General features: G+C 45.8%; 1 protein-coding gene across 1 annotated transcript in view; it reads right to left on the reverse strand.

Moving 5' to 3' along the window:
* LOC120734889 (zinc transporter 6-like) overlaps positions 1–25,301 on the reverse strand; it is a 55,157-nt gene that overhangs the window by 29,468 nt on the left and 388 nt on the right. The window contains exons 2-6 of the mRNA XM_040033993.1: positions 24,408–24,454; positions 23,143–23,229; positions 13,024–13,108; positions 944–986; positions 241–306 (exon numbers count right to left, since the gene is read on the reverse strand). Of these exons, the coding sequence (XP_039889927.1) occupies positions 241–306; positions 944–986; positions 13,024–13,108; positions 23,143–23,229; positions 24,408–24,454 (328 nt within the window). The remainder of the gene's footprint in view (positions 1–240; positions 307–943; positions 987–13,023; positions 13,109–23,142; positions 23,230–24,407; positions 24,455–25,301) is intronic.

Raw genomic sequence — 25,301 nt, forward strand, 5'->3', positions numbered from 1 at the left:
TGCATCGAGCTGTAAACACGTTTATTTCTGCTGGAAAGTTTAACATGGGAGTGAATGGTGATGGACTCACTGCTGCCTCTGCTGGACGCTAGAGGAACCTCAGCATGGAGGTGGTTTGATCTAAACCAGGCAGAATTTACTGATATCTGAGCCTTTTGAATAAAGATGTTTATTCAAAGAAAATGTATATAAGTGTAACTGTGGTGTACAACACGTTCTGGGTTATTATGGTGGACTCACCCAAACGAGTAGACCTGGCTGGGTTTCTTCATGGTCACCCAGGAGCTGATGAGACAGGTGATCAAACTGCAGGTCAGAGGAAGGAGAAGAGGAGGATGAGGATGAGAGGAAGCAAGGGTGATGGCAGGGAAAGAGAAATTGGGTGATTGATGGAGTGGATGGAGGAGGACAGACGAGAGAAGGACAGATAGGAAGAGTCAGCGAGAGACAAGCGGCAGAAAAAAGAAACCAACACGACACAGAGGTCGGCCCAAGTTCACCTCCTCCTGATTTATTTTTCATTCATAACATCTCAGAATTTATTTTTCATAAGGAGCAGAACATGAAAGTACAAAGCTACGCTGAGCAGGCTGAGTGCAATCCGCCATCAGTTTCTGCGCTCAACCCGTCGATCAACCTGCCAAACATCTTCAACCGGCTCTAATCTATTAGACTAGTCTAGTCTGCAACCTGCTCCGGAGTTTCTGTAACACTCCCGAGACTGTTAAAGACCTCAATAAATACAAACTAAGATCAAACAACCACATTGTGTCACGTTAGATTTTTTATTTTTTTAAATGGAAACCTCCAGACACCAGTGGCAAACCTGTTCTGCAGAAGCTTTCAGTTATCCAGAGCTACACTGTCACGTTTTAATAAACTATTTCAACTTTAAAGTGCCAATAAAATCAGAGGAAACAGAAATATGAGGTAACCCACTCACCTGAAGAGGTCAAAGATGGTGAGGTACGTGTAGGCAGTTAAAGCTGAAACGACAAAACAAAAAAAGACAGTCGAGTTAGAATTTGTGTAATTTCATGTATTTGAGGATTTATCTTCATCTACATTCTGGACGCATGTATACGCATAAAAGAGGTAACTGATTAGAATAAGACATTTAATAAAATTACCCACAACATTTAAATTGTCTTCTTTTGGTGAATTAAATGTCATGAATACAACTTCGTGTATTAACCAGCATCTGTAATGAAGCGAGAGGTTGATTCATCACATCTCTGAGACAGTTCTAACGTCAAACTGTGTCTGATGGAGTTTGGCAAAAACACACAAACTGAAACACAAAGTCTGATCTGCAGATCTGTTGCCATCATCTGGTACTTACAGTTGCAGCAGATCCTCAGAAACCATTAAATGTTTTTCACTGACTTTAAAGTGAGTGAAGGTGCTACAATCAGTTTGTTAGCAACGAACTGAAAAGTGCCCACGGTTGGACACCCATCCATCAGGGTAAAGAGAACTGAACAAAGTTTGTACACAGAGAAGTCAAGCTCAGCACTATAAAACGCCAAATCCACACTGCTTGCCTATGAAAATCTAAAAATACACATAAATTAAAAGCCAAAGTGAAATCTCTCCTTATATATCGAACAGCGTTCTGTTCTATAATCTCCTCTCGCTGCCTGTTTGCATCCGTCCTTTAATTACTGCCATCTTATGGTCACAGTTTGCTATTGTCTCTGGAAGCAAGGCCTGAATCTGTCGAGCTGAGCAGGCAGCAGCTTTTCTTTGCTGTAGTTAGCTTGTACGCATTAACAAGCTAACTACAGTAGCTTGTTAACATATAGCTTTCATTGTTATCTGCCTGCTTAAGCTAGTGGTAGAAAGCTAACAGCTCTGTATTAAGGTGAGGTAAGACGTTCTTCTTTGATGTCAGAGGTGGTAAAGCTTCACTTTCTAACAGTATCGAGTCAAAAATGGTAAATATATTTCATGTTCATTTATTCTGGTCTTACTGACCACTCAAGGTACCTGATACCTCAAAAACATGCCCATTAGTGCAGCATGTTGTCTATCACAAACACACATATACACTGATGGATGCATTGGGGACAACTGGGTGTTCTGTCTATGGCCCTTCCAAGCCACTGTAGATTATTTTGGGATGCTAAAATAATCCCTAGGCTTAGTGAAATCTAATATTTTTACCCAGTTTGGGGCATTTTGTTGGCATTTCATCCTTGAGTTGTACAGTGTGAGGTTTACTGTTCATAAATTAACTTCCATGTAATCCAGTGGTTGCTGGTGCGGTCAGGGGAACACACGGAGAGTTTTACGACTGTCCAAATGAAATGGGTCGGTTTATACAGACTGTTTACTACCAGGCTTGACTGCTAGCCACTAAATCAGTCACTGAGTTAACAAGTCAGTAAATCACGCGGGCAGACAATCAGCCAGGCTTTCACCGAGTTAATCACCCAGACTAATTACCTGGCTCGTTTCCAGCCAGGTAAGCTGAAGCGGCAGTTAGCCAGTTAGTAGACCAATTAGGCAGTCGGCCAACAAAGTAATCAGTCTGTTAACCAGCCAGATACAAATATCGGCCTGGCTTAAACCCTGCCAACCTGCCAGTCCGTCTGTCGATCTTTCGGCCTGTCTGTCTGTCCTAATGCTTGCCTTCCTGTAATCAGGCTGTGCTGTGGGGGATGAGGAGAGCGGATTAGAGCGGCTTTGTGCTGAGAGGAACATTTTGTTTCCCCACCACCGCCGTTCATGTTGGCCAACCTGACGTCCTGTAATCCTGACAGAGAGGCCCCGCGGCAAAAACCCAAAGAGAGGCAGACGGACAGAGAGGGAGACGGGCGGGAGGGCTGAGTGACAGATCGACAGGCTGGGAGAGGGAGGCGGAGGGAGACAGATGGATGGATCGAGGCAGGAAGACGGGCAGAGAGAGGGAGGTGAGAAGGCGGATAGACAGCATGATGGACGTGTGGACGGACGGGTGCAAAGAGGGAAAGTGAAAGAGTGAGAAAGAGTGAGAGACGACCCCTAAATGTGGCGAGAGTAGACAAGAAAAGGGAGATTGAACCAAAGAAAAGTGTTTTCTAACAATGGTTTGGATTCTAAAAGAAAAATCTATTCACGTGATCCTCGTGGAGAATAAAGTATGACTAGTCTCTGTACAGGCGCCAGTGCGACCAACAGCATTTAGTTCAACTTTGATGAGCATGAAGTCGTAAACAGTTCATGGAAAGACAAGAAGCCCTTCTTACATACCGATTACATCCTTCAGATTGATTGCTAACAGCTGTGGCTCTGATAAACTATTAATAAATTATTTACAGTTAGATTACTGCTCAGTGCTCCAAATCAATACCCACATTTATCATCTGTTCAGCCTTTTAATCACATCCTGCTGTCACAGAGGGACCGGAATAGTTTTTTCCAGACTTAACGTAAGAACTCTTCAATAACACTGATAATCGAATTAAAATGTGAATTAAAATACATTCATGTCAGTTTTACTTTGACACCATCCACCTGCTTCATCGCGGCCCCGGCGCGCTCCAACAGCCAGTCAGACAAATTTGCTTCGTTAAGTAACAAAAAAGAAAACATCAAAGCAGGAAGTCGGCCTCCAAACCAGTCCAGAGGTATCAGAACTGAGACACTGGGCCCTGATTTAGGGGCTTTTCCTCCCCGCTGTTACTCTGCTGGCTCATCGTAGGGTCTTTACCTTACACGCCTCGAGGAGACTGCTGCTGGGATTTATCACCATATAAACAACTTTACTGCACTAAATTTGACCTCTGACCTAAGTCAACACTCCCCTGTTGAGTTTCTGGTCCCGTGCTAGCAAACAAGTGTGCGGGTCTCAGTTTCTGTTAGTGAACAGCCCCACAAAAAGGCGACGCTACGTGGGGCGCATCGCCTTTCACCGATTCTGTTCATAACTTTCATGGACAGCAGCTGCAGCCACGGAGCGGACTGTGCTGGCTTTGGTGGTCGTTTGATTCAGAAAGCAGCGACCTCCACATCAGACTGTTAAAGCTTCAAATCAAGTGTGAAGTGGCACCTCCACGCCTGAGCCTGTGGTTCTCTTAGATTTCACCTGTCCCACATCTGATATGAGCCTTTAAAGTTTACCCAGAATGCAATTTTTGACGTTTTCTCCAGTATCAGAAACTTTTGGTATGATTCTGATGCTCAAAGCTGGTCACAGACGCAGGAACTTGTGTTCACACTGTGACTCTGGGGGTAAACTGATTTGGTTGACTTACAGTAATATAAAATAATTTTCAGAAGGTCCTTTTGCTGACTTTATTTTGATATGCAGCAGCTCATCTCTCCACGGGGATCAATGAGCGTTGATGTCACTGTGTTGAATTAAGAGCTGCAGACAATAAAAGCAATAATAATACAAACGCTGACATCACAGTGACCCTGAAACAGGCCGCAGCAAATCAATACGTGGGCTGAAATTTCCCCTTGCTGTGCTCAGATAGGTTTACATGTACACTGCAGCGCAGACGCACACACACACACACACACACACACACACACACACACACACACACACACACACACACACACACACACACAGAAGCCAGTTGAATTCCTGTCCCAGCCTCCTGCTTACAAACACTGACACCCAGAGGACGTGTGGATGTGATACCAGAGCTGCAAACACAGCAGACAGGACATTATTCATCTGTAACACACACTCATGCTAAAAGGAACAGATGGAGAACATTACGCTGAGCTACAAAACAAGAAAACACACACACACACACACACATGTATATTAGAACATGTAGAGACATAAAGGCCCCAGAGGACCTGAACTCAATACTCAGAACAGAACGAGAGGATTAAGATCCCTGTGTTTGTTTTCAGGAATGATCGATGGAGGGGAGGGCAGCAAATCTGTCACAACCACTCGTCTCTCTTTATGTTTTTGGCCTAACTCTTCCGTTCTCTTTGTTCCACGGCTTTCCTGGGTTTGCTTTCCTTCTTTGATGTTTTAGAAGAAACAAAGTGTGAGGATTTAAAACAGAAGGAAGAAGGAAAGCAGCGGGGAGTGGACGGACAGATGAGAGAGGAGAAATACGAGCAGCAGGATGAATATTTAATGGTGTCTGCAGAGGAGAAGCCCAAACACACACACACACACACAGGAATCAGAATTAAAACTATAAGCGCACACTGGCAGACGGACGCTGCACCTTCACAGGTTGCAGATTCAGAATTCGTGTGGCCCATTTTCTAAGAAAGTTTCTACGAGTGCATCTAAACCAGCTGCCCCTCCCATAACCATCACGTCCTCATGATGGACTCCTGCTTCACGGTCTTGGACTGCAGCTGGTGGTGTTTGGGGCATTGAACCAGCTCTCCACCTGCTGCAGGGTCTGGTTAGCGTGGCCTTCCACCTCTCACCACCTCCAGGCCAGAAGGACTTCCATCAGCAGCTGGAGCCTGAGACTGTGACACTGGAAGAAACCTATCAGAGAGAAGCTAGACCAACCAGCCCAATGAGCCGGCCTGCAGAGCAAACAGGCAGAGCACAGGACAGCTGGTTAGGACTGCCATCACCAGCTGCATCATAGCAAGGACCGCCTCAACAGCAACCCGACCAGCAGCAGGCACAAAGATGGCAGAACTGCAGTGAGAGCATCACCCATTCGTTCTGAACTTCGACGCGTCAACGTCAGCATTTTAGATGCCGCCATGTTGTTTTGATATGGATGAAAGGGCGGAGCTTTAGCCAATAAGCTAAAGCTTCTATGCTCGGTTAGCAACAGCATCCACACCGATCTGCACTAATTAATGCGACATGAAAAACGATTTAAATACCAAGAAAACTGGAGCTGAGTTAGTACAGTGACCTCACAGCAGCCATGTTATTGGTCAGATTAATCATTAAAAATGCAGCACAGACACGGCGCACAACTTCCACCTCACCGCTTTCTGTTTGGGGCAACAGTTAGACACAGAAACACACTCAGATACTCTTTGCGCTGACATAATGCCCAACCCTGACCCTGACCCTAACCCAACTGTAACCCTGACACTAAAACCACATTTTGAGTCTCAAACTTATGGGAACCAAAAGCCTGGTCCCCATAAGTAAACTTTCAATTTTTGGTCCCCACAAAGATATGAATACACACACACACACACACACACACACACACACACACACACCCACACACACACACACACACAAATTGGGATCTGGATGTGCTAACCACAGAAAATAGCAGCTTAGTGTCATTGGTTCCGGCAACCAGTAAACTGACACACACACACACACACACACAGTGGTCGTGGTGTCAGTTCAGCTCTTATGTGGTGCAGATGTAAACTAAAAGCTTCTATCGAACGCCTCAACTGCTGCGGTGAGGAGGAGGATCCTCGGGGACGAGGAAGAAGATGAGGAGGAGGAAGAGGAGACGGCCGGGACACGGGAGGAGGAGGAGGAGGTGCACTGCTGACCACTGAGGAGGAAACTTTAAACTGGAGAAGGCAACACACACACACACACACACACACACACACAAACGCATGATCACAACACTGCCTATAATATCAGCACGCAAACACTAAATACACACGTGCTGATCAATACACACACACACACACACACACACACACACACACACACACACACACACACACAGTCTTCATCAGCTTAATGTGAGGAAATAAGCTGGAAATCAATCAAATGAATAAGACTGGGAACCATCGTGTCCATACGATCATATTTTAATTATTTAATTGGTCAAACAGAAACACGGACACGCCCTCGTCATCTTCGGCAGATCTTCGTCGATATGAAACCAGAGCGACGCCGCTCTCAGTCAGACTCTCGTGTCTCCACGTGGGAGTTCAGAGGCAGCTGGCTCTGATATGTTAAACCACACAGGCCCCCCCCCTCGCTCTGACCCCGCAGCCCCCTCCTCGGGCACTGCTGATGAGGATAATCAATAAAACACGATGAAGATAAGCAGCAGGGCTGTGTTAAGGCTGCCTCTGCTGACTTGGATCTGCATTTAGGAAGAATTTCAGAGCCAAAGGACCATCTTCATGACAGATCAGGTAACCCCCCCCACCCCCCCACCCAAGACACTGTGATAGGCTTATTAAATGCACACAAAACCTGACCTTCATTCAAAACGAAAAAAGGCTGAATTTTTGTGCTTTTCAATCATTCTCCAGTATTTCTGAGTCCTTGTGATTCCACAAAGTGCTGCAAACACTCACATGGAACTTTCAGGACAGAAAACTGCAACCAAATCCGTTTTCTCCAAAATCTGTTTATTAATGACGGGGTGGAGCTCTGGTATGGTGGGATCTGTGGTAGTCTCAATAAAGAGCTTCATGTCTCAGGAACAGAAGCGAGCGTTGTTACCCTGCATGTTGGTTCTGTTTTCTGATTCCCTCTAAGTTTGTCTCCAACCGTGTGGGACGGACGGCTGCTCAAAACAGGCGACGGCACATTAATCCTCCATGTTTGGTTCAGGCCGGCCCACACGTTAAGGCGGGCATGGAGCACATACAGTCGAATCACTCCGGTCCTGCTTAAAATTCCTGCAGTCTGAACCCAAACAAGCCGTCGTTAGAATGAAGTGACTGCAGTTTGCAGCAGGCTGTGCCTTTAAAGGTGGGACCCCTGGGAGCACATTCACAGACATCAGTGTGTTTAGGAGATCGAGTCATAGGAAGAGCCAGGAGCACATGTGGTGGCTGTTTGGGGAGCAAGAGGAGTGGATCCCTCTCTCAACACACACACACACACACACACACACACAGCTACAGCAAATGTGTGTGTGTTGGCTGTACTGAAGGCCCCGTGGGACGAACTGCTTCACCAGCTGTGTTCTGACACACAGGAACACTGAGGGCCTGGGGACAGCACACACACACACACACACACACACACACACACACAGATCACATGTGTGCACTCAACCGTGTCGGGATGAGAAACAAACAAACTCATGGATATGCACACAAACACTGCAACAGCCGAAAACACGACTGAAATATTCCAACTCCTAAAGTCAGTGCATGAAAACCGTCTTTTCTACTCGAATTTAAAACAAAACTCCAGGAAACATCAGATTCTTTTTATCATCTGTCTCAGACTGAAACACGACGAACAAAATCAAACTAAGGTCTGCACATCACAAAACCCCCCACAGAGGGCAGGTCTTCTATTCTGAAATCGCACACCTATCCTTTCATTGTCTTAATGTGAGAAAGTCAAACACACACACACACACACACACACAACAGGCTCAGTCTTCAACTCTCCCGAGGACGGAGGAGCAGGACGTGTGTTTATTCGTCTGTTGAAGACACTTGACCTGGTTTGTCTGAGCTGCTCTGGGCCGAAAAACAGCTGGAGACACACACACACACACACACACACAATCAAAATATTTAAACTATATATTGAACCTGGGCATTAATGTGGGTTGTATGATTTTAGAAATGTTAATTCAGTGAAATATTCAGCTGCTCAGCCGCCACACAGGATCTAACCTGCACATCTGCACTGACCGTACGGGTGAAGATCTCAGGCAGGGTACGAACCACCACCACCACCACCCTAACGCTTTTAAAGACAGCAGTTATTTTAAATAAATCCACAAGTATGGTCTGCCATCAGAAACCATTTCTGGGTCCAAACACTCGACCGGTGCCATCAAATGATCAGCGCACAAAAAACAAAGCAAAAACAGAGCTCAAAGTCGTGCTGATGACAGCCTGGAGAGGCCGAGGATGACATATGACACATGACATCTGTGCTCTGAAATAAATAAATAAATAAAGGTCAAAGAACTGAATTAAGAGACGAGAGGCTCGTCCCACCCAGGAGCTGCTGCAGGGAATAAAGTTTATTCAGTCTGGAAGCCTCGAAGCAAACACATGCAACATGCAATTAGGTCCAACTCTGTGAAAGGAGGAGGAAAACATGAAGAGCCTCTGAAAGATGGAGCAGCCATGAGCTGCGAGGAGGGAGGAGGGTGGGGTCAGGGGGTTGAGACAGGCAGGAGAGAGAAGGAGGTGAGTTCAGGTAAGTGCTGAGAGGTGTGTGTTTGTCAGGGAAACAGAGGGGGAGACGGGATCTGTGTGTGTGTGTGTGTGTGTGTGTGTGTGTGTGTGTGTGTGTGTGTGAGTGAGAGACAAAAAGCTGATGTCTTCATTTTGTAGAAAGCTGAAAAACGATCCAGTGGTCCACTGCACAATTTGATATGGACACACACACACACACACACACACACACACACACACACAAACACAGATCTGAAGAATCATCATCAGATTAAGTTTCAGCAACACTGGCTGCTTAAACAGCGTGTGCACACACACACACACACAGACACACACACACACAGTCTGAGCTCTCACATTTAAAGAGCTTTTTGTAGTTTCCCTCTGCAGTGCTCGACTAAAACTTTCACCAGCAGGGGGCAGAGTTTCACCAGCGTGGTGACATGTTTCGTGTGCGGCAGGTTTCGCTTTTTCACTTTTATATAAGCCCACATGTCCCACAGAGCTGTAAAGAACACCTTCCTCATTAACACTGATATGAAGATTACAGCACTGCGCCACCTTGTGGTATAAAATGATACTGATTACAATGGTGCAGCGTGGTTCGACTTCTTCTGTGTCATAGCGATGGTTTCGTCCAACGCCGTTGATGCCTGTGGTTGTTTGCATTGAACCGTTTTTAAACCTATGAATTTACCTTTTTAAGCATCGTTGACGGAGCCTGCGTTAACCTGAACATTCACATCGTTGCTTTGTCCAGATTTCAGCTAATAAATAATCAGATTCATCATATTAGGCAATCTCAGTCGGCTCGCTCGTGATGTAAGACTGAAGTTTCATTTATTCAAGACAGGCACGTGTTTACAGGTAACTACAGAGTGTGTTTCTATGTCTTCAAATATATTTTTCATTAATTTGGTTTATTTGATGTATACTTTATCATTTGTAGGATCACTTTATAGTCTCTCTGTGTCGCAGTTACACACAACGTGAGGTTAGCACTGGCTTTCTTTTTGCTTTCACAATGACAATAAGGTAACAAATGAAACGCCACCCGTAACGTTTCCCTCTGATTTAGCTTTAAATACCTGCTCCTCTCCAACATTTAAACCAGGTTCCTCCTGTCTGCAGTGACGTCATTGCTGCTTCTTACAGTTATGCAGACCACCCTGACATGCCTTCATCTGGATACAAGTGCTGTGCAAAAGGCCTGAACCACCCTCATTTCTTCCTTTTTTGCGTAGATGTGTTGTTAGGTTGGGATAAAGTAAGATTAGGCTGAGATTAGGGTAAAAGTTCAGGAAACTGACTGTAGAGAACATGCCATCCTCTGATGGCTGTAAATCTATGGTGTGTATTTAAACGTCAGCTAAGCCATTAGTCATGAGCTAAAGAGTGTCTGCAAAGGGAGGTCAGCGGGGACACGTCTGCGTGCGTGGGGGGAGTCACATATATGTGGCTTATGCTTCATTTAAATGAAGGCTGCCTCTGCACCACAGGTGCTGGATATACACATTTTATTTCAAAGGCACCAGAAAACACCAGCAGCTGCAGTGAAGTACGAGCAAATTAACCTCCAAGTTAAACTGCATAAAAATGTCCAATAAGTCGCCTGTAAATGAGGCATTAAATTTGTCTCCAAGAATGACATCATTGAGAATGTTGGCATGATTTAACTGAGCTGGTCGGCTCCTGTGATGCTGCTGTGATGCTGCTGTGATGCTGCTGTGGGCCTGAGCACACAGCAGCATCACAGCAGCATCACAGCAGCATCACAGCAACATCACAGCAACATCACAGCAGCATCACAGCTCTGTGTCCAGTTCTGAAAATCACAGCAAATCTTTTTTTTGCACACATGAAATCAAAATTTTTAAAAAATGAGTGTGTAGGTGTGAACCTGTGAGGGTCTGTGCATCCACGCCTCATACGTGTGTGTGTGTGTGTGTGTGTGTGTGTGTGTGTGTGTGTGTGTGTGTGTGTGTGTGTATTGGCCTCAAACTAATGAGGTGGAAGATAAACAGTGAACGTTCCACATCATCAGGGTCATTAGCCAACAGCTAAGGACAGGAGGAGATCTCATTGGATCTGACACACACACACACACACACACACACACACACACACACACACACACACACACACACACACACACACACACAGAGCTGATAACTAATTGACATAAATAAATCAGAATAGTTTGACAAAAATGAAACAAAATTGCTCAATGAGCTGAAAATGAAAGACAACAATATGAAATCTTTAAACCTTCCTGTCTCAAATCATCGCTCAACGTCATCTCCACCCGCTCCACCCTCCCCTGCACTCATGATGATGAAAGAATGAGGAAGAACACATTCTCTCAGATAACAGAGTTTTTAGGAGGAAGGATTTTAAAAGTGGCTCCATCTGAGAAGTTCAGAGAAGCTATTCTTCTAAAAACGCTGGCCAGGGTGGAGATTTCTGAAAACTCAGTTTTTGCATTTACGTGTGGACGAGGAAAACGGAGAAAACGCAGCGTCAAAGGTGTGCGCCTTATTTGCCGTCACACTGTGCGCCAGGTTATTGTTTCGGTGAAATGAATTTCTACAATACTGTTACTGTTACTTGTACTCGCTGCAGTGTTTAAATGCTCACATATACACACAGTTACTGTCCCTCCACACATACGACTCGGTTCTGCTTCTATGCCCCATCTTTGTTTACTTTTTCCCACCGAGGCTTCTAGACTTCTGATTGGCCAACATTTCTACACGCTTAGGAATATATCGGCACCTGTTGCTTTGGCATGTTCCTAGCAGCGTTTTCCTTCATTTCTGTCTAAATACAATTAGGGAGTGTGTCTTTACATGCCAGAAAAAGGGGCGGAGCCTGGACTGGAATCATGAGCTGCACAAACGTTGCCCAACAAACACGAATGTACCGGACGCCACAGCGTGAGCGTCGCTGTCTTTTCCTCAAAGGGTGCATCCATAAACACAAGCACGTGTCGTACTTCCTCGTAACCTGGGTTAAAGTTGTGTTTGCTGCTGAGGTCGGAGGAGACTTCCTCGGTGCAGAGGACTGTCTGATAGCGTTGAGACCGGCCCGCTGTCTGCGCCCGTTGTTCTCCTCGGGCCCGAGTATCGACAGCGGTGTCGCCTTCCCCTGTTTGTTCGATACCTCTGTTCTCTGCTTCCTGTCTGTGCGACACCCGACGCCACCACCCCGTGTGTGTGCGTGTCTCAGTGTGTGCGTGTGTCTGATGCCGCAGTATTTGCAGGCAGAGCAGGGGATAAAGTTGCATGTTGTTCTTTTCATGGCAGCGTTTTTCAGAGCGATGGATCCCTGAGAGGATTTAATGTTGGTGGGCATACACGGGCCTCGCTGACCATAAACACGCCGCCTCACCCTGCGGCTGGAGGCAGACGGAGCATCAGCACAAACACTAAATAATCAAACCTGAGCTCGTAACACTCACACGAGTTTAAGCTGCGACAACCGATATTTCAGGCTTTTGGAAATGTTTCTCTCCTCGGCATCATTCCCACCGATCTATGAATCCACCAACCTGTGAGCAGACGTCTCCTTCCCATCTGCACAGCTCTGAGACTGATTTAAACCTGTCTCTTTCATATACAGCGAGCAGAGCTATGAGGTGGAACGGCTCTGCTGTGCTGCTGAGTTTGGAGAGGAAAAAATAAAGCGTGCCTGTCAATATGACAGATGTGTTCTCTGTGTTGTAGCACCGGAGGGCGAAAGCAGACGCTGTGAAGGACTCTGTTTCTTCAACGTGCCCTTTAAAGTGCAATATTTTGACTGAGGTGACCTCCCCGCCGCCGCCGCCTCAGACACACGCACACAGCAGCATCGGGATCAGCCTGACCCCCTGCGGCGAGACGATCCTGCCTGTGTTTGTGTGTGTGTGTGTGTCAATCTGTGTTTACGGTGTGTCGACAGGTATCTCTGCCGGTTAACATCCGAGACTCCGAGAGTGTGTGTGTGTGTGTGTGTGTGTGTGCTCACCCATGCTGTTGGTGGAGCTGCACCACATCAGCAGACAGCCGGTGCACAGCAGGTTGAGCACCCCGAACAGCAGGATCCTCCACGACTGCAAACGACAACAAACAAACAAGAAATCCGTCAGAGAGCGGCGGCTCAAGCTCCGGGTCACAAGCAGTCCTTTAATCAGCATCACATCGACGAGAGGCACGAGGGACTTTACTTCACTCAAAGTGCTGAAGAAATGTTTTGAAGCTGTTTTGAAGCTTTTCACCGACTGGGATGGATCAGTGTGGTTAACCATATGAAGCAGAACAGATACAATCATTTTAAGTTTATTTGCACACGTGAGGTAAATGTTTTTCGAACATGCAATAATAACAAAAAGGTTCATAAGCGAGCAGGAACACCAGCACTCCTCAGACAGCTTTACATCCGGCGAGCAAGGAGCAACGTCAGCTGATCAGAGTCAGGCTTTGATCAGCTGACCCTCAGTAAACCAAACAAAACTCAGAGTGACACAAGAGTTTTTTTAAATACATTTTTTGAGGCTTAATCACGTCTCAACCACTCACCACAGACAGCTCTCCTCTAACAGGCAATCAGAGCTCCAATCGGACTGGGAGCTGCTGGTTTTGGCTCTCGGACGGAGAGGGTGAGTTTCCCACCTGCAGTCCCGCCGCTCTGAGCTCGGTGAGATTTAAGTAAACGCTCTGAGTGAACGAGGCTTGGCCTGGTGGCAGGACACGCTCGCTGAGGTCTGAATCAGAAACACGAGCCCAGAGGAAGGTCACATTCAGAGCACGAGAGCAGGAAACGGGCTCGGTGATGACAAAGAGCAGCTCTGCCCGTCAGGAACATCTGCAGGGCCGAGCCTCTTATTCCAAACAGAGAAATAAACGAAGCAGAACACCAAGCGTATACAGCGCTGAGCCACGCCTCATTTCTTTAGATTTTGCCTCTAAGGAGCCAGGCTGTCTTGTAATTCTTAAACAGGTCTTGAGAAATAGTTCTCCAGATTATCTGAAGGTATTTTTAAGTTGTTCTCTGGACATTGGCTGCTTTTTCACTCATTTTCAGTGCAGTCCATGTACTTGATCATTTTCACCGCAGTTTCATGTTTGTTAAACCACCTACGACTCATTCAAGCAGAAATAGCTTCAAACTCAAAGCATGAATCAGTGTTATGTCTACACACAACTGAGCACCTGTTACCAGCAGGTGTTTCCATTTCTTTAGTAGAATCTATGAAAAATGCCAAAATCTGACATAAAGTAGTATTTTTGCACCAACAAGGTGAAAAAAATTAGCTGAAAACTTGGCATATGGAGCACAAAAGAAGAATTTCTTCTTCTCCTTTTTATTTACAACAGATCAGAGATGACCTGGACCTTCAGCTGATCGTCTACTGTTGACTGAAGCCTCCTCAGAAATGTCTCGTGGAAGGGCGGCTGTCAGTATTTCCATGTATGTTTGCATGTTTCAATAAATTACTGCATCTATTACTGCAGCAACACATAAAGAAGGGCTGGGTCAAGACTTTTACACAGTACTATGCTTCTTAGCATTTAATGATACGCACCAGCAGACCCGTACGCAGCATTTATAAAGACATAAAATAGGCCCTAAAGCAGGCCCTTGTGGAACTCCATATGTCATGGTGGCTCAACTTTACCTGAGAAAGCTACACCAGTGTTAGCTTCTGTCCTCATGTGTGGTTTGTGTTGGTAACCAGTAACGAGGCGACATTAGTGATTACTGGATGTTATTCCCAACAGGAAACCTTTGTGATTTTTTAAGGGAACATCCAACTTGACTCAAAGAAAATCCTGCTATTAAACCAATGTCTTCCTTCTCTTACCCCAACCAATCACAGCAGATGGCCCCGCCCCTCCCTGAGCCTGGTTCTGCTGGAGGATTCTTCCTGTTATAAGGGAGTTTTTCCTTCCCACAGTCGCCAAAATGCTTGCACATAGGGGTCATATACATTTTCTCTGTATGGTCTAGCTTACAGTATAAAGCACCTTGAGGCGACTGTTGTGATTTGGCGCTGTATAAATAAAACTGAATTGAGAAGATTTCACTTTTAACAACAGAACAGCTGACCAAAGTGCTGTACAAAAACAAAAGCCTGGTTAGCTGATCTAAGCTGATCATGGGGCGATCGTGGCTCAAGAGTTCGTCTTGTAATCGGAAGGTTGTTGTGTCCTTGGGCAAGACACTTCACCCTACTGGTGATGGCCAGAGGGGCCGATGGTGCGATATGGCAGCCTCGCTTCTGTCAGTCTGCCCCAGGGCAGCTGTGGCTACAACTGTAGCTGCCTCCACCAGTGTGTGAATGTGAGAGTGAATGAATAGTGGAATTGTGAAGCGCTTTGAGGGTCTCAAAAAGCGCTATATAAATGCAATCCATCATTATTATAAGAGAACTCGACGGCACGTGAGGGTGAAGCTCGCACAAATAAGAAGGGGCAAGAGACGCATTCCTGTTGTCTGCATAAAGCTTTGTTGTTACAATTTGTTTTACAGCCTTTAGTTAACAGTCAACAAAAGAAATTTAACTGCGTCTTCCTACAATGACAAGTAAAAGATCTCAATCTTAACTAGAGCAGGGCGATATGGCCAAAAATATTTATCACGATATATATTTGAAAATTTGCGATAACGATATAACTGACGATAAAATTGATGCGAGACAAAATACAACTCCACAACATTACTAGCGCAAAAAGACAACCTTCCATTTATTTCCACTTAAACAAGAAGCTGGTTTTTATGTACATTAAAGCTTTATAAAAATTTAACAGTGCAAATGCAAATTGCTTGCTGAAAGTTTAACCAAAAGGCATTTCCAGTAGAAATGGGCTGACATATCCTGAGCATAACCATGTATAATATCCACTGAAGTTAAAAAGAGGTGCTGTGCAACATTAAACTGCAGTGTGCAGTACGTATTTTTCGGACAATAAGGTGCACGGGACTATAAGACACATTAAGCGAAACAAAGCAGTCAGATGAATCAAACTTTATTAAACTCATTCTTCTTGCTTCCTCCACTTCTGTACCATTGATTCATTAATGTTGAATTCTCTGGCAGCTGCTCTATTCCCATGTTGTTGCAGTATATTAATGACTAACCTCGTGTTGTGGATGGATTATCTCAGTTGTTCTCCTGACTGAAGTTTGGTCCGTTTACAGCATCCTGCCATGCGATTGCATTTGTCTCTAACCATGAGGAACCTTCACGTTAACTTTTATAAGTGGAAAAGTGTTAGTGTTCGTCCTCCAGCTTCACTGTTTATGTTATGCTAAGATAGCTGTGTCGCTAGCGATCACGTAGCACATCATTATATACCAGCTAGCCCAACTTCAGTAACCCTACAAACGTCACTGCTGTTTAGTTTCCTGTCTTCATTTATGTTGGAAGTGATAGCAGAGCTGTACGTTTGAATTTTTTCAGAAATCTCTCAGTCAGAACATGCTATATCATGCTTAGGTAACTAGCGAAACTAGCGAGCTAACTTCCGCTAGCTTCCTGCTAACTTCTAACTCCGTTAAATGTAATACATTTTGTTTTCATGGATGCCTGGAAGTTAAACTTCATAGTTTCACCTGGTAAAGCAGCAATGCTGATCGTTTTATTAAAGATGAAAGACTTTAGACAGTTTTTAACTCTCAGTGATGCTGCAGTGTTGTTTGACCTGAAGCACACGGAGTTTAGGACCCAGATTACTCCCAGATTTAAGAGCATCTTAGTCCGACAAATACGACAATAACGACGGCCGCTTGTATGTTCTGCAAAAAAATGTGCTTTGTTGTGTAACTGACGGACAAACACCAAACCAGTTCCACATCACTGAAGTTGCACCATTTTTATAAACCAATTCTGGTTCATCTGTTTCACTCAACAATCGGCCATGTGCGTATGAAAACAAAGGCACTGCCCATGCGCGTTTTACTCCCATTCTATTGCGATATTTCATTTTCCTATCGTTGCCTAACATTATACCGGTATTGCCGTGAACGGTATAATATGGCCCAGCGCTAATCTTAACCTTAATAAAAAGCATTTTTTTAAAAAGCACATAAGGCGCATTTAAATCTCTGTGGGTTTTATGGGCAAACACACAAAGGTGACACAACTCCAACAGAGTCCGCAGGTAAACGTTCAGTGTTTTTACTGTGAGTACAGCCCGTTCCCTCAGCCTGGATGTGCAATCAGCAGAATTTTCAATGAAGAGAAAAAACCTTGAGTCCAGGCTGCGTGTGCACGTGTGTGTGCGTGCACGCCTGTGTGTGTGCGTGCACGCCTGTGTGTGTCAGAGGGGAGAGAAACGAGAAATGGAGCGAGGCGGACGAGCGACTGTGTGTTTGTGTCCTGGCCTGTCACTTCGTGTTGGAGTCATATGCCGTGGTGGGGAGCGCCGAGTGCTGTGAAATCTACAATTACTGTGGTGTGCTGTGTTATGACAGCGTTGGGGCGTCTGGTGACAGCACTAGCCAGCGACAGGCATGGGAGACCTTCAGTGTGTGTGTGTGTGTGTGTGTGTGTGTGTGTGTGTGTGTGTGTGTGTGTGTGTAAGACAGAGAGTGTGTGCAAACACAGAGACAGCACTCGAGCCAAAACACCCCCCCACCTTCGCTTCCCTCCACGTATGCAGAGCGCCCAGGGGAGCGCGCACAGCGGCCACATTGCGACGCTCTGCTGCCCCCGTTTGTCCGTCAGCGGCCTCGCCCGGCCGTCTGGCGGCAGCGTGACGGCGTGCCAGCATATTGAGGCTACATGTGACACTGGAGTGACAGAGGGTCAGTCGCCAGGTACTGTATTAAAATCCCGAGTCGCTGCTGATGCCAGGCGCATCACGGCATCACCACGCAGCGCCAGGCACATGTGTGTCATCGTGGCAAGCAGAGGTGTGACTCACACCAGTCTCGAGACTTTGTGCAGAGCGGGATTGTGGGATATTTTTTTGTGTGTGGCGAAACCCACCGAGGCTCGCTTTAGGTGGCAATTAAAACACAAGGAGTGACCTCCGATGACCTCGGTGTGGCGCTCAGACCGCGCCGACAGGCCTCGCTGTCTCCAGGGTGGCAGTGTTCTCCTCTCAAAATAAACCCACTTACATAATGAAGCGGCGGCGGCTGCAGACGAGTTTTCCCGCTCGTTTGAAGCCTGCCAGCCTCTCCCTGCCGCCCTGCAGTCGTGTCCTTCCCGATGTCCCCGTTCAGCTTCGTTGGGACGTTTTGCTTTCAAAACGTCGATGCAGCTCCGCAACCCTGTGCTGAGGGAGAACTGCAAGAAGCTTCCACTTCTTCTTCCCAGGTCTAAAGTCTCCTCCTGTGTTGGAGGAGGATCTCATCAGCGTCATTCTCAGTCTCTCCAGCGGGTCTGTGTGGCACAGTGGTCCAGTGGTTAGCGCCGGTGCAACAGACAGTCCAGGGTTTGAATTCGGTCTGAACACAAGCACGTTCAGCTAAACTTGTGATTCTAAATTGTCTGTAGGCGTGAATGTGACTGGTTGTCCATCTCTCTTTGTTAGACCTGTGATGGACCAGCGACCTGTCCAGGTGTCCCCGCCCCTGTCCCGCCCTGTGTCAGCTGGGATTGGCCCAACACCCCTCAGCTGACGTTTGGTTCGTTTTCAGTGTCTTCTTCCTGCCACGTGATGTCGTTTGTCTTGACGAAGTTCTGAAGATTTTTTTTTGGTTTTGAAGCCCTTCAGTCTCAGATGCCGTCCGACGGTTATGGGGCAGCAGTCGGCACCAGTAACGGCCTTAGTTTGGGTCGAGGATCAGCCAGTGTCTCAAAAGACAGCCAATCAGATCCTCCGGCTCAGTGCTGGTGACATTTTTTGGGGTCTTCCACTTGATTCTTTTGTTCCATAACCCTCAGGATCCTTTAAGAAATTCCAAATGACCGTCTCACTGCGTCCCTCTTTATGCAACACGACCACGTTCAGGGTTTGTTTACCTTTGCCATCAGGACTACCTGACAGAACATGACAATGAATCCACATTTTTGCACCGATTTAAAGACACGTGGTCCTAAACCTTTGATCACCTGTTTTGATTTAAGTGTTGTTTTCAATAAATTGCTCAAAAAAGTTTCTGTCTCACTCACATTTCTTCTTGTTGCATGTTGAAGCTCTACTTGGAACCTTGTTGAGATCCAAAAATGCAAAATATAATTTTGTTTTTTTGTTGTCATTTTTAAAGTGGTTTTAAACTTTTGATCAGGACTGCACCATCTCTCTGGCCAACTACCATTACATTTGAACTAGCCTGACTTCAGTGCTGCTGATTTTCCTCCATCGTTTTAGAAATCCTTCAGGCAGCACTCCTTTAAGTTCTGCTCCTTGTAAATCCTTGTTTTAACGTAGTAGCTGGGAGGAGAGCCGCACTGATCGCTGAATGGGGCCGTTTTTAACGCTCAGTTTGTCTGATGTCAGGAACTAAAAGAAATGGCTGCGAGCAGAACATACAGCTGGAAGTCTGACAGTAACATAATCACACAGTCACATCCGTTTCTGTAGGCCTGCAGTATTCTCCTGAGCAACAGGTGTCGCCACTGAGACGATCCACCACACATATGAAAGGAAGATTCGAAACTAGAAGCAAAACCATTAAAAAGTGTTTTTATTTTTAACAGAATGTTTCATCTTTTTGAACATCTGCAGCATGTCGGTCTATAAAAATCTGAATCTGTGAGCTTCTGAATGGATGTGTCATTAACACGCTGGTCAAAGGTGACACGATCGTACACTCGCGTCTTCAACCAAGAGGTGCACCACCAACCGAAAAGACATCAAAGCAGCCACTCGCAGTTGTGTCCTTGATCCAACACAGCTGATTTAAATGGCTAAATGACCTCCTCAACATGTCTTGAAGTTCTCCAGAGGCCTGGTAACGAACTAATCATTTGATATAGGTGTGTTGACCCAGGGTGCGATCTAAACCCTGCAGGACACCGGCCCTTCAGGCCTGGAGAGGTCCACCCCTGGTCTACATACTACTCTTTTTCCATCATCACACACAGCTCGCCGTTTGTGCCTCTTTCACACGAACTCGTAGTCAGACTGGGAGAGCCCGCGCTGACTTTTCCAGTTGGTAACCACCTTTATGTGACCGCTTGGCTGACATTAGGAAACAAAGGCCATCCCCCAGCCGGCGCAGGATGCGCGTTCACTTTCAGGCACATTTAGGCAGCGAGAGTCTGACGCTGACTTCGTTTCACAGACCTAATGTCAGCATTTATGGCATGAAACCTGCAGATTTCAGCGATCAGTAAAAATATCTGCATCGTGCTAATAAAACCTCAAATCAGATGTTGACGAGCTTTATTGCACAAACAGGAGATGTAAGCGGAGACTGGAGGCGAGGCGCTGAGGAAGCACGTCTCAACTTTTGCTGCTTTGAATCGCGTTTGGTCGCTAAGCCGTGTACGACACCGCGTAATCCAATCCCGGGCTCTACGGGGAGGCCGGACCCCCTGCTAGTGCATCACCAAAGTGGATTATAGCACAATAACACACACACATGCACACACACACATTTAATCCTTTCACATTCATTACCATGCCTTCAGTGTTTTTGCTTTTTTTGTCCTGTTCTGAGACATTTTTAGCTCCACATCTGTGCCTGTTTTGTTTTGGCTCTACCTTATTTTTTAATGCACTGTAATTGCATTTTTATTTATAAGCAGGAATCAGTACAAACTCTGCTTCTGCTCCTTGTTTTTATGTTGTTGTTGAATATTTAATTTATGTGTACGGGGGGGAAATCGCAGAACAAGAACCCTCCCTGGGATTTAAAGTCGTGTTGCAGGAAGGGCGAGAGATGCTGACGAGACGCCTACAGCAGGCGGCGTGAACCGGAGGCTGCAGCAGGAGCCAGAAGCAGGAAAACCAGGCATGAACACAAGCCTCGTGTGCGATGTCTGAAGCACTAACATTTGCACTACACAGCTCCTACCAGCATTTAATTCAAGCTGCTCAGATTTAGGAACTTTCAGACGATCTGAGCTCTGAGCGAGGACAGCTGGGTTTCAGTGAGAGTTAAGTGAGGAAGGAGAGTTAACCAAAGGACCACTCAGTATATTTATTCCATGTCACCGTTTTGTTTTGTTTTTTTATACACTGGGATTATTCTGCTTGTTACAGCTGGAGAGGTTTTCATATTTTGTGATGGACTGATCCAACTTTTTCCCGTTGTCCTCCGATACTGCAGCTTTGGGAATCGGTTGACCCCGAGCACTGATCTGATGTGTGTGTTAAAATAATACCGGGGCCAAGTCCTCACCTTTTCCGTGGATCCAAGTTTTCAGGCCGTGATGATGATTCAGGCCCGGACGCTAAACGCTCACCTACGAGCCCGGCCTGGCCTTAGAGATAAGCGGAGGAGTTAAAAATAGATCCGCTGCTCCTTCGTGTTGAAAGCGAGCCAGCTGAGGCTGCTCAGGCGTCTGCTTTGGATGCATCCAGAGCGCCTCCCTTTGGAGGTTTTCTGAGGACATCCAGCTGGGAGGAAACCTCGGGGTAGACCCAGAGAAAGAAACCCAAACCTGAGCGTGATAAAAGCGTGTTCCCATTTCTGCTCAGTCTTTCTTTCCCTTTTTATTCTCTGGCTTTTAAACCGCACGAGTTCTAATGACTGTTTATTCACTTCATCTTTTATTCTTTTAGCTGCACAGCACCTCCCGTTTCAAGTAGAACTGAAAGGAAACTTCAGAGTTAAATGTGCCCAGATTTGGTCACCGAGCAGCGATCTCTGCTGGAAACGCCGCTAATAAGTCAGAGGTGGTGGAAACCTCACGGGGTTGATGGAGGGTTGTTTTAAAGGCCTGGAGTTTGATGTTAAAGGATTATCTGGATCCAGACCGAGCGTGGACATCGACCAAATAAAGTGACAGGCTGACGACGATCACCCACAGAGACTAGCCGCCTCCTGGTGTGGGTGATCCTGGTGAGTGCGTGCCATTTGCTTTTACAGCCTGTGATTTGGTCATTCGAGGGCGAGTAGGAGTGACACAGGAGACTTTAAATTAAAAACACATAATATATCCACACATCCTTTAATCTGATGACCTCTTCACTCAATTCAGCACATACATGCAGACTTTGGGAAGTCCACATGGATCTCCCTCTTTTTCACACAGACTGTTCACCTACATCAGCCACAGCTGAGGTAAATATCACTCAGACGGAGCACAAACTCAAAGGTTTCACTGCCAAAAATCTCGCTCCTGTGTGTTCATATGTTCATAGAAATTAAACCTTACACTCAAAGTAAGCCTGATCTGCGATAAGGTGTGTGTGGTATTCCCAGTGAGTTTCTACCATTGCAGTTAAAACACCCAGCGCTGCATGTTCATATAAAACAACCTTCAGTCTTTTTTTTTTTAATCTACGGGTCTTTATGATGTCAGAGAGAGAGACTCGTGTGCAGAAGCCCCACCCACCCGCTTTTCAAACCTTATTTTTCCAAAAGCAGCCAATCAGAAGAAAGTCTTTGGAGGAAGGAGGAGCTAAAGCAGCTTGTTTCACACTGGATGAACTGAGGGTGCCGTATAAGAAAAATTATTCTGAGCTGTTAATCATGCAGAGCTCACCACAGGGCTGTTTCTACCTGCCACGGCTCATCTAGTGTGGAACAAATAATAAAAGCTGGTTTCTGAACAGATTTTGGTGATTTTGAAACTGCACAGAGTCACAGGTTGACTCATCAAAGTTTGAGGGAAAGGTTTGCTACTAAAATCCTAAATTCTGCTCGGTTTAATCTTCCAATCAGAGGGAATATTCTAAACTTTAACCAAAAAGCAGCAGCAAAACAGATGACAGCAGGAAGCAGATGAACGGAGGCTCTGCCGGCGCTCCGAGGACCTTTAACGAGCTAAAGAACGTGAAATCAGCTCACGAATGACGGTGTTTTCCTCTGAGGGTTTCATCCCTGCTGGAACACGGTGACCTTTCAGGAAAACAGGATTACAGGAGGTGTTTGGGCTGGGCTCGGCGTATGACACACAGCGTCTAACCAGCTTATCGGGATTATAACGTGAGGATCCTTCAGATGATCGCCGCTCAGTGAAAACGAGAGGAGGCCAAACAACCAAAGCCTGGAGAGGACACGACATGTTTCATCACTTACTCGTCTGTCTGAGGACACCAGCCTGAACTCCTGCAGAAGCTTCCCAAAGATGGATCTGTGCGTCTTCCTGAACGGGTGAATAGTCCCCTGAAAATTCAAAGCACACGAGGAAGAGCCATGAGAAGCAAAATAAAAGCCCTCGGTCCGGCTGTCAGTGAAATTAAACTACGATCAGGTCCAGAAGAGCGGCAGGCAAACATTGACCTACACCGCCACCATGTGGTCGCGTGTTGTAGCACATTTATTTCAGCTTCCTGATAACCTCAAGAACAACTTTATTCTAAGTTTGTAACACTGAAGGAAAATAAATCACAGTGAAGTCGGCTCAGTTTTCCATCCTGGGTCAGATCCACGAAGCCCACTCTGATCTTCATGGGCTGGACGAGTGAAACTTTGCCTTCTGTCAGTGTAAACAAGTTTAATTACACATTTAAAATCCCTGCTACATGTTAAGAAAACAAAAAACACACATCTCAGCTTTTCTTCATGAGACACAGATTTGCTGTAGAAAATGGAAAAATGTCTTTCTGTAAAATGTTAATTCTAACATTTAATTGTTTATCAGTCACTTTGGTGCAGTATGAATCAGCCATGAGCTCTTTATCAGCAGGAAAGCAGTAAAACGCCTGAAAATACAGTTCAAAGTTCAGACGCCCTGCTTTACATTTTCCAAAGCTTGGAGACATTTTCCAGGGAAATGTGCAGAGACGGGCTGACAGATTCATGCAGGGAAACAGTTTATGATTAAAAGTGTCACAGCAGCACACGATGACTGCCTGGCCAAAGCAGCACTCACATTAGAGGCACTGAGAACGATCAGACCAGGGTTTCAGCTAAAATTCTGCGGATTTTAAAGAAGACAGAAATGTTTTGAGGTGACACCAAATTGAGCCTAACAGTTTTCAGCTTTTCGATGTCGTCAGATGACGACTAATAACTCTGTAAAACCCAAGCGTGTGCTTAAAAACAGCTGAAACCCAGAAAAACAACACTGCAGAAACTTTACCCCAAAGAGTATGTTCATTTAAATATTTAATATCTGCATTTTTCTGACAAATGACTGTTTTGCATCACACATGAAAGCCTTAATTAAAGCTTTGCCTGCCTTCTTTCTACAAATCCTTTGTTCCAGTTTCACACTGGAGAGAATTTCTCTCTCTCTGTGGCCAACCCTCCACTCCTCGGAGTTTGACTGTGTTTGAGCCCACGTGGACCACTGGAGACATAAGAGAGAAACTATGACTGTGAAACCTGAGGAAACTCACCAGGACGTAGGTGTCGTGCTCGTGCTTCTTCCTGTGCATCGGGACGTCTGTGGACGACAAAAATCAGTCAGTGTGTTACAGCACAACTACAGAAGGACTCAAAAGTGTGATTACAGCCTTATAGGACAGAAACGTTTGTCCCGTCTCAGGTTTTCCAGGTTTCCAGCTTTTGATTGACTGGGTCACAGCTGATGTGGTCCTCGATGCCATGCACCATCACTAGTTCTCAGAAGAACTACATTTTAAGCTGCAGCACATTTTTCTGCTTTGCAGCCTCCGTTAACTCATCAGAGCTGCACATAAACCAGTTCTCCACCTGCTGCAGGTGCTGATCCTTCATCTTGTTCGGCAAAAGGGTGTTTTTGATCCAAGTGGTTGACAATTTTAAAGATTTATCTGATTATTCATAAGAGGTCCAAACCGATATTAATACACTGAGCATGTTTCAGCTGATCTCACATCAACCACGAGACAGCAGGACATGAAAAGATTCTTCCATCCACTGTCTCCTCCAGCTTCTCCATCTAAAAGGAACTAGTTTCCTATAAAATACCTGCACACATACTTCACAGGTGTAGCGAGCAGATATTAGTGAGTCTTTCTTTAACAATAAGATGAAATGGAGCAGTTACCATCAGGTTCTGCTGACTCCAGCAGAAAGGTGGCCCTAACCCTGGAGTGTGAGCCTGTCGCTTTTACAGCTGTGCTGGTTGTTGCTGGATCCACCAAGAAGGACCAAAAGAGTCACGTTAGGCTGATTATTTAGCAGCAACACGGGAGCCGGTGGAGGACTCCTGCTTCACCCTTTTCCATTAAAGGAGATGAAGCAGGAATGGTGGAGGAGTGCAAATACGCCGTTTAAACGTTAAACTGCTTTCTACGAACTGATTATCC

This window comes from Simochromis diagramma, unplaced genomic scaffold, assembly GCF_900408965.1.
Source record: "Simochromis diagramma unplaced genomic scaffold, fSimDia1.1 OVJJ01000176.1, whole genome shotgun sequence".
In the NCBI taxonomy this organism is placed as follows: Eukaryota; Metazoa; Chordata; class Actinopteri; order Cichliformes; family Cichlidae; genus Simochromis; species Simochromis diagramma.